General features: G+C 37.2%; 1 protein-coding gene across 2 annotated transcripts; it reads left to right on the forward strand.

Moving 5' to 3' along the window:
- The first annotated feature begins 1,045 nt into the window (after positions 1–1,045).
- Positions 1,046–9,185, forward strand: LOC148957229 (OTU domain-containing protein 3-like). 2 transcript variants are annotated; one of them, XM_089115724.1, is made up of 7 exons: positions 1,046–1,394; positions 3,564–3,712; positions 4,543–4,799; positions 6,402–6,524; positions 6,803–6,914; positions 7,492–7,622; positions 8,734–9,181. In XM_089115724.1, exons 1-7 carry the CDS (start codon positions 1,183–1,185, stop codon positions 8,884–8,886), a joined length of 1,137 nt encoding a protein of 378 aa, XP_088971850.1. In that variant the 5' UTR covers positions 1,046–1,182; the 3' UTR covers positions 8,887–9,181. The 2 variants fall into 2 exon arrangements, with proteins under 2 accessions (XP_088971850.1, XP_088971851.1); XM_089115725.1 differs by having other exon boundaries at positions 1,189–1,332; positions 8,734–9,185.
- Positions 9,186–10,418: the final 1,233 nt, after the last annotated feature.

Below are 10,418 nucleotides of genomic sequence, written 5' to 3' on the forward strand. Positions count from 1 at the left end.
GTGTTATTCACCTTTTGCATGGCATTGAAATTTTAATGTATTTACATGTTGCACGGTATTCACATTTTGTATGGCATTAAAATTTCATATTGCACTTAGCTTGCACAGGACATTTACATTTTTAATGTATTTTAAATTTGTTTGGTACTTATATTTTGTATGGCATATACATCCCTTTATTCATTGTATTGATGTAATACATAATTATTAATAGTGTAATAATATAATAATGTAATGTAATAAAAGCTCGCATGTCAATTAGATTTATTTAACTTTTTTATGTTTTTACACCTTGTATGTTATTTGAATTTAGTGTATCATTTACATTCCGTACAATATTTTCGTTTCAATCCAGACTTGGAATTCACGATCTCTCAGATTTCATGATCTCTCGGCTTTCATGATCTCTCACACTTACATGACGTTTTGAATTCCATATTGCCATTACAAATAAGACGTGCACTCTAGTCGTCGCAAATACCGAGCCTAACTATTTCAAACAAGATATCAAGACTGACTTGAAAACTAGCTATAGTCCATCCTCTTTGTTGGCAATGATGATAGCTAGAGATTAATCACAGTTGTCGTTTGGGTCAATTTGCTGGGATGATTTATGGAGAAAATTATTTCGTAGACACAAAGGCCTGAAAATCGTGGTGACATGGCAAACAAATGCAGTTACAAAACCCGGACAACTCCTTGCTATTTTTGTCTCTGAGTATGATTTGCAAGTTTGCTCATTAGCCAGGGGAGAGTTTCAAGCCTGCTTTTTTTGCTTGCAAACAAAAAGCAAGCACTTGGCCTAGAATGCATCCTTGCTTTGTTTTTGTAGCTCTAAAAAAACAGTGAGTTGACAATCCTTTCGACGGGAACTGCAGAAGTGGGGGATTTGTTCCCCAACCCAAATACAAGGACATCATACCCTGAATCTTTTTGCATTTGGTTCTTAGGGTGCTGCAAGCTTTCCATCCCATGAATAGCCTCGCCGTCTCCATTCCTTGCTGGTCACCAGTGCCGATTTTGATTCCCTCTTATGCGTCACTAGTTCCAGTCCACCAAGCACCAGTGCATGGTAACATAACATGGTGGCAATAAGGCCGAAACGTACGGTGTTATAAATACACTGTACAAAAGTGGCATTTCAATGTATTGTGAAGAAGAGTTGCATTTTAATGTCTGTGCATGGCTAAAACTGGAAGAAAAGGGCAAAAACCCCGAGGAGAAAGGAAGGATGACCTTGAAAGAAAGAGGGACGAGCGGGCTAAGCGAGCAGCTCTTCGCAAAGAAAGAGATGTTAAAAACTTTTACTCCTTAGAAGACGATGAGAATTACGTAAGTTTCTACAACCAGTTGCAGGCAATCGGATTAAAGATTAAGGATATACCAGGAGATGGGTGAGATCACAGACTTGAGCTCTAAACTAAGTTTTCTAAAAAAAATCCTTGTAGGGTATGGTATGGCAGTTCTCGACGGGATCCCGGGAGTGCCGGGAGTGCAAGAATGCATTATTATTAAGGTATACCTCTGTCAAAATAACTCCATTCTTAAAATCGAATTTCATTATAAGGCTCCCTAGGCCTTGAGACCTTTGGAAAATTTGTCCTGCATCTTGCTTGGCGTCCCTGCTTGAAATAATACTTTAGGATAATCATGTATTTGGCCTTTTTAAAAATTGTTTCTAAAGTCATTCCTTTACTTGCAGAACCTTTAGGAATTTGAATAACAGCCACTGATGGCAGTGGTAGGTAAGCATAGTTCACCACTCTCAATTATTGAATTTCCCTTAGGTGTATATTTGATGTAAACAGGATAATTGCTGGGAAAACATGCACACACTCAAGAATTACTGGGAAAATTTGTGCACATTCAAGTGTACACACTTATCATAAATGCACTCTTGCACTCCTGGGCAATACCTTGTGCACTCCTGAGATCTTGTTGAAAACTGCCATGAAATCCAGACTTGCCAGCAATTGCTTGTCTCACACCAATACCATGTCAAACAATATAACTCTAAACCATGAATTCTATTCAATGTACTTCTTGGTAGCATAATGAATTCCAGGTAATATGCTTATCAACTATTGTTGCATTGTGGGAAAGGGGATGTCTTTTTTCCAAAATAATTCATCGACTGCAGGTTAATGATGTAAGGATAAGTTAGCTTATATTTATGGTATGGTCTACTGCCTTCTAATGCTTTCTGCCAGTGATGTAGGCATTTGTTTGTATGCTTTTACAACAGAAGTGCTTAGCACCTCCACTTTCTCACAAAATCCTTACTTTTCCTGGAATCAGCACAAGTATACAAAGAGAGATGCTTAAGTTGAGTATTTGAATTATTAGTTGAAAGCATAATATTTTCAAATTTAGGAGAATATTGATAACATCAAGGCTACATTGGCATAGATACAAAATTTGTTTGATTACAGGCCAACCTTCTTGTATAAGCTTCCCACGATTATGAACAACAACAAATAAGGGAATGTAAGCTGTCCTTGATAATAGGCTACTCAACAAAACTATACAGAGATACTTGGTTTGGGATGATGGAAGCAGAAACTGACAAAACCTATATTGTTTACTTAAACCTCAACACCTTATAACAATATCATCCAGCATGGGATCATCCACAACATGAAAAAGTATTCCATCTTTTACAATATCACCCCAAGCTTTAAAGTAGCAGGAAAGCTTGGCAGGGTGGTCCAGTATTATGCCACTGACACTGAATCATTTGAGTTTGACAAAGATACTGAAACATAGTTTTGACCTCCTGGATAAAACAGTGCAAGCCGTCCTGATTTATAAGCTGTCATCTGTTATAAACTGCAGCCAAATGTGCTGAAAATGTGCTGCAGCCTATTCTTGAATATTTTAAAGACGGTTTTCACATTTTTTGCCACCTCTTCACATGTGATAACATTTTTTACAATAAAAGCAAGCCAAACTTTTGGCCGACCCCTGTGTTCTTATCAATAACTGCCATAGTTTCAAGGGCAGTCATGTTGGACCCTCTTTTCAATGGGACTCAAGCCTGTATCTGGGCCATGCAAGGTTACCTTGTCCCGGTTGTGCAGAAACCCACCAAAAAAGCTGGTATAACAGGCTATATAATAGATGTGTGAATGAAGAAAAGGCTACTGTAGCAGGCTGCTCGACGGGCTCCAAAGAGTTCTTGCGGCAAAAAGTTGATAAAAATGTAGCAAAGGGTGGCGAATGAGAAAGGGTGGGTGGTGGTGGTAGTGGAATAAAGACGTAATGGGGATGAATTACCATAATATGAAATAATGATAATGTTGCTGTAAGGTTAACGGTCAGTGGTTCTGTTCATGCCGTTCCGTGTGAGAGTGTTTGCCAGGCCAATGAGGTATTGCTCTTTGGCTCATTGGACACTCTCTCGTTTGTCGTTGAGTTTCAGTAATGGTGTTACAGTAAGGTCATTGATGGTATGTTCTGGGCTACAGAAGTGTTCTGCAACACCAGATTTGTTTCTTATGTTGCCAATAAAAGTATGTTATGCTTTAGATCACTTTAAATTGATTCAAGATTTTTTGATGCAGGAACTGTCTGTTCAGAGCTTTGGCAGACCAGCTAGAGGGGGACCATAACAGACATAGACAACTCAGAAGAAATACAGTGCATTTTATTCGAGAAAATTCTGCTGACTTTGAGCCATTTTTTGATGGCGAATCAACATTTGTAGATTACTGTAAGTTTCTCAGATTATTGTTAGATTAATAAAGCAGCTTTAGTCACAAAGGAATTTACTGAGAAGAACATTGCTTAATATACTTAATATACTTAATATGAGAAGAACTGTTCAGAAATTAGCTAAAAATATACATTTTGCAAGTTAAGCTTTGTCAAGTTGATCCTATTATGCTCTAAACTGATAATGCAAGTTTTTAAAAATTATCATCATTATCAATATCATCAAGTGTCAAATTGAAAGTAACTGTTGTGAAAGAAATAAACCAAAATTTGTTCTCAGAATCCATTAAAGCAAGATTGAAACAAATTACATCTGCATCCTACGCTCTATTTCTTATACATCAAATTATGCCCCATCTTGCACACTTTTTGAAATCATATAATATACTAGAAACAGATAAATCCAAAAATGTAACATCATACTACATAAAGGCTTTTGAAAAATTTCCTGCTTATTGAGTTGTACTTTACATTTCATTATGAAAGCTGCTCTATAAGAAGGCTAGGAGTTTTGTGAACTTGAGGTTTGTTGAATAGGTGTCTGTAAAATGTCGGGTCCTTCTAAGATCCATCCTCCATTGTCATAGATAGTAATTTCTCTGTGTCCTCGCAAGTCACCTAGTATGCAACACTTGCAAAGGCAACATTAAAACAATTATCTCTTTCTCTTTTGGAAATATACCTGATTCCTTTTTTGCCTCATAATTTGAATCTGCAGATTTTTATGACTTTTTGGAATTTTAAAAATGTTTAAGCAGTATAATCTCAAGTTCTTTATTCTCAAATGAGTACCATTCAAGTGAACATTGGGTGTTTTTCCTATTGCAGTAGATGAGCTTGAAAAGGATGGCACTTTTGCAGGAAACGACGCCATTGTTGCATTTTCAAAACATAACAATGTTGATATTATTATTCATCAGTATAACAGCCCAAAGTTTGTAATCAGAGCGCCAGTGAATACCAAGAAAGTCGAGCTACATCTAGCATACCACAACTGGGAGCACTACTCGTCTGTCAGACAGCTTAGTGATGTCTCTGTGGGGCCAGCCTATTTACAGCACAACCGAAAACGTTCAAGCCAGCAGGTATGGGCTATAGAAAAATTCACAGATTCCTATTCTGCGTAGTAAAAAAATGAATTTTGTGCTTTTTTTAAAAAGAAGTTAGCTCGACTAGTGATTCTGTGATTCTTTTAAAAAACTTTTTGGGTAGAGCATGCAGCTCGATTCCTTATTGCAATATTTTTGCATCTGCATGTTGTAGCTTGTGGTTGAAATTTCAGATCTGATTCTACATACTATCGCTTTCAGTACACAACCTTCTCCTAGGAAAGACCATTGTGCTCTCTACCTTTCTATGTCATTTCGTCGTAAGTCAACATTGTTTCCAGAGGAGGGGGATGATGAGGGGGGGGGGGACTAATATCCACTTGGGAAATCAAGATTAATATTGAAGATTATTGCTATCCAGAATTATATTTAATGATCTAAAGAGATTCATCCGATTGCTCATTTGTGGATTGTCCAGCAAGATTCATTTCCGGATTCATTTTCAGTACCAAATTAATCTCAAGGCAAGTTTTATGATCATCAAGCCGAGCTAGTTGCCTACCTCTCATAGACACAACAGATAATATGGAAGGTCCGTGATGACAAATTTTGAGTAACGGGCCAACCAAAATGAAAATTAAAACGATTAGCGCTAAGCTTGTCATTAAATGTAGGGATGTACCGGATATCCGGTAGGCCGGATAATCCGGCGCCGGATCGTTAATTTTTTGAAAATCCGGTTCCGGCCGGATTTGTTTCCGAAATCCGGCCAGTTGCCGGATTTTCAAGAACTTTAATCATAACTAAGAAAATTTGGAAAACCAAGTCAGACTCCCTTCATACAGTGATTAAAAATGGATTTTCCAGAACTAAACAATATCGACGATAAAACAAGCGCCTTGAAAACAGATTTGAAATGAAAGTGCTCGTCATCACGAAACAGGAAGACTGGATGATATAATTCACAGATTTGGTCCAGGGTTGCCAGATCGGCTTTTTAGGCCAAATTTTTCATTTTTGGCTTTTAGATTTAGATTGCTTACTACTTAAATTGTTTTTTGCTTACTACTTAAATTTGACCTTGTTGGCCTTTTCAGCAGACGTCCAAAATTAATAAGTAATTACTACATTCATAGAATAATTAGTAGTTAACTACAAAGTGTTAACCAAATTTCAAATTTTATCACCTAACCTAAATATTATCTTGATATTAGCAAAGGGTTTTGGAAAAAAGTAAGATTCTTATCAAAGTTAAGAAATTATCTAACAGGCACAAGCGTAGAAATATAACCAGTGTTTGCTCGATGGATTCTTGAGAGAGTTTTTGATTTGGCCTTTTTATGAGCATTTTGGCTTAAATTGCTCACCAGTCTAGCCTTCGTTTGTAAATTCAATCTGGCAACCCTCAATAGGTCTCTTTGATCTTCTCGCTATACATTTTTTCGCAAAGTGGCTCAAAACTTTTTATTACTGAAAATTCTATAAATGGTCAGATTATCCGGTAGAATCCGGCCGGATATTCCACGAAGAAATCCGGTAAATCCGGTTCCGGCCGGATTCTGAAAATCCTGATCCGGTACACCCCTAATTAAATGGGAACTTTTATCCCTATCTTTCATTTTTAAATATATCCTTCAGGCTCCGAAAATTCAGGTAAAGGCTAAAGACAAAGTAATATCAAAGAACAAGGATGTTAGCACTTGCGCGAGCGAAAATGTCACTGAGGAAGAACGACTAGTCATGGAGAGTACATCATGTCAGGTACAAGAATCCTTTGTTTTAATCGAAAATTTTGATGAGCAAGCAAAAATTCAAAAGCATTACTGCACTCTGTTACTGCACCTTTTTTGATTTCTTGCGTTTTGCGAATTTTTCTTACATCCCTTTAAAGCTGCTGTCTCTACTAGTAAGGAATTTCCTTTATCTCTCTGTGCTGAAAATTAGAATCTTTTTTGAATATCTCAAGGACGTAGAAACTGCTCTATTTAACAGTGACGAAAGCAGCACCAGTACAATTTATCACAAATTTCCTTCTTTAGGATACGGAATTCGTAAGACAATCATTAAATGACAACCATGGAGATGTCGATATCACGATTGCATACCTACTCCAGCTGGTGGCTCTTGATGACGTCAGAGATCAATCTCAAGGTATGCTTTTTGTCGCGATTTTGCCAATTGTCACGTGCAAGGCTGTCAAAGTGTAAAGTAAAATAATCCACTGACACCTCAAACAGTTGGCTGCAAAAGCTGTCAAAGCTGACCTTTGGATTGTCACATGCAAGGCTGTCAAAGCTGACCTTTACATTGTTACATGCAAGGCTGTCAGAGCTGACCTTTAGATTGTCACGTGCAAGGCTGTCAAAGCTGACCTTTATATTGTTACATGCAAGGCTGTCAGAGCTGACCTTTAGATTGTCACCTGCAAGGCTGTCAAAGCTGACCTTTAGAGCACCCCGCCCCTTCACCCTGTTATATTTTTTTCACTAAATCAAAATCACTACCCTAATACCCGCGGGTCAATTTAGGCCATTTACCACTTCCGGGCTCCAAAAAAATTGCGATGTGCTCATGGCAATTAAAAACTTAGGTTGTTAAAATAAGGCCAAGTACAAAAACGTTTTGTCTAACAAATTAGCCTCGTAGATCTCTTAATCATGCAACAGTATGGCGCTAATAGTTTAAAGTGATGAGTCTCTATTTTAGTTTAATTAATGTTATTTTAAAGATGCACATGTAGCAGCTTGTCTTAAAGACGAAGCCTGTGCTTTTGCTGACAACAGCTGTAAATGTGGAGAGCAAATGCAGGATAAGAAAGCAGAAACTGGAAGAGATTCTCAAACAGAAAAGCAGCACAAGGTGGGTTTCGTGTTAATTTTGCTTCGATTTCGGATTTGCTGAATTCGTTACATTGTAAAGTTGGCGTAGAAGGACATATGGGTCATGTTTATAGTTGCTATACTTCAAACCCCCTGTATTGTTGCATCATGCAAAGCTTACAATGAAAGTTGTGTCAGAGTTAAACATTATGAGGTATAATTTAGATTATATAGCGTGTAAAACAAGGGTTTCGAAAAAGATTCAGAGCAGTTTGCTTTGAAGAAGCTTGCAGTAGCAATGCGCGAGATCCGAGGGTCTAAAGGGATCAGCATAACTGACAACGATGATGACAATGAGAATTATAATTCAAAAAAAGTAGCAACTGCACGAACAACAACAGCACGAGCAACAGCAACAGCACGATCAACAGGACGAGCAACAACAACAACAAGCATGAAACTTCAGTTACAACTGATGCAAGAATGTCAAGCGTTTTATATTTAGTTCGTTGTGTTTTTAGTAACGTAAATCTCAAATACACTACTGAGCGATAAATCACTACGAAACATTATCAGAAACAGCCATTTAACCTACTATGGCCACCATAAATAGAGCAGACAACAGTTTAGAAAAATTGCCAATGCAAGGAAAAATTGAAGGCGAAATAGAAATGGAGATGGAAAGTTCATGACATCACTAGGGCTCGCTCGAATGGCCTGAACGACAAAAAATCTCAATATTACATTGATACGTCACCACAAAACTGCCACCTTGTTCAACCAAATAAGCCACAATACCCCTGATTCGTTTGTTGTCTTTTTACCTTTTTCTTTGTCTAGAATTTCTTCTGCCTTAGTGGTCCTCATGTAGTAATGTGTTATGGCGCTTTTCATCAGGTAGTCATACTATTTGTTCCCCCCGCGTCTTCTTTTAAAACTTTTATGTATTCAGAGATGCGACTTAGGCTCATGAACATGTTCATTTTTCAAGAAATCATAATGATAATAATAATGACTAAAGATGCAAACCAAAATTGTTCTTTTATGCGATTGAATGTGCTTTACTAGGTTTGACGCCACCAAGAAATTTATCGCTCTGCTTTGGTACACAAACAATATATGCATTATGCTAATTATTTCTTATGTCGCAGATGCATTTGAGCAACAGACAGAGAAAAGAACTGGCGAAGCAAGAGAAAAAGAAGAGAAGAGAAGAAACTTTGAGGACTCAGTCAGCTTCAGGGAAGAAAGATCTGAAAACTAATGACGAGAAAGACTCTGATTTAGGAACAGTTGCCATATGAACATCAGAAATAAATTTTCTTGAAGTTATAACTTTTGGAAACCCTGGAGAAGATTTATGATAAAATATGACCGCAAGTGCGTAGCACCGGTCAGTCAATCATTACGAATTGTAATAATTACCAATTTACGGCTTATTCTGGTCTTTAGACATGTACGAAAAACAAGAATTTTCACAAATCTGTGGTTGTTTTTGGATCTACCTCTCCCCTAACTGAGAACAATGGATCTACACTCCATTCTTATCGTTCTTAACATTTGCACTCTCATATTTCACCGCTTCTATGTTACTCTAAAGCCTCATAAGGCGGATCTTTTGAGAGAAGACACAAAAGTCCGACTTGTGCGTAGTCCCACTTACAACTCCTATGGAAAACCGGAGCACGACAGCTTGAAACCAAACACATAGCATCGAAATCGCGTCAAACTGACATTAATTTCGTCAGCTAATTTATAAATAGAATAAATTAATCATTATAAGCTGAAGTTGATCATAACGCTAGTTATTCTACAGTATTTTACCCAATTCACGAATGTGTTTCCCTTTGAGATTGAAGTATCTGATGTAAGTGACTTCAGAAAAGGTCCGTCTAATGCAATATCCGATTTAAAAATCGAATGGACTGGAACTACTCATTATCGTGTAGGAGAAATTATCACGCTGTGTGGTGAGTCCAAGGTCACGCATATTGCTACTTATCTCCAAATGGGACGGTTTTCTGCATGCTGATCATTCAAATATCATTTTTAAATGGTGACAGTATTTAACAACGCCTTTTTTCATTCAACAGGACTAGCGATGAAATTCATGCCAGATTGGCAAAAAACAGGAGTAAAAACAATAGAGGAAAAACATGACAGAACTTTTAACTTAACATTTACGTCTTTTACATTTAATAATATAATGTTTTAGTTGTTCATTGCCTGTTTTTTTGTTCTAATACTGTTTAACTCGTCAAAACGATCCATAGAAATGGGGTCACTTTACTAACGAAAAAATACGTACGAAAAAGCCAACTTTCTCGATACATTGTAAAACAAGTTTCTTTCAAAACAACTGGGATTTGCAAAATTACTTACTGTTCAAAGGCAATTCACCGACTGCGACGTGAACTAAGATAACTGATTTCTTAATACAATATTTTATCATTGGTAAGCAGGGCAAACGACAAGCGTATGCAACCCAACATGTTTTGATACGTTTAATAGAAGACTGGAAGACTAGCCTTGACAATAGCTATTTCATTGGTGCAGTCTTAAGGGATCTTTCGAAAGCTTTCGATTTTATCCCACATGATTTGCTTATCGCCAAACCACATTCGTATGGGTTTAATGAAGATGCTCTAGTTCTAATTTCTTCCTATCTCAAAAAACGAAAACAATGTGTTCGGATAAGCAATTCATAAAGCTCTTTTCAAGAGGTTATGTCTGGTGTACCCCAGGGCTCTGTGCTAGGACCAGTCCTGTTCAACTTTTACATAAATGACATTTCTATTCATAAAACAAGCAACGCTCTATAATTATGCAGACGACA

Source organism: Rhopilema esculentum, unplaced genomic scaffold (genome assembly GCF_057945365.1).
Source record: "Rhopilema esculentum isolate cy_ngs unplaced genomic scaffold, ASM5794536v1 HiC_scaffold_36, whole genome shotgun sequence".
Taxonomy (NCBI): Eukaryota; Metazoa; Cnidaria; class Scyphozoa; order Rhizostomeae; family Rhizostomatidae; genus Rhopilema; species Rhopilema esculentum.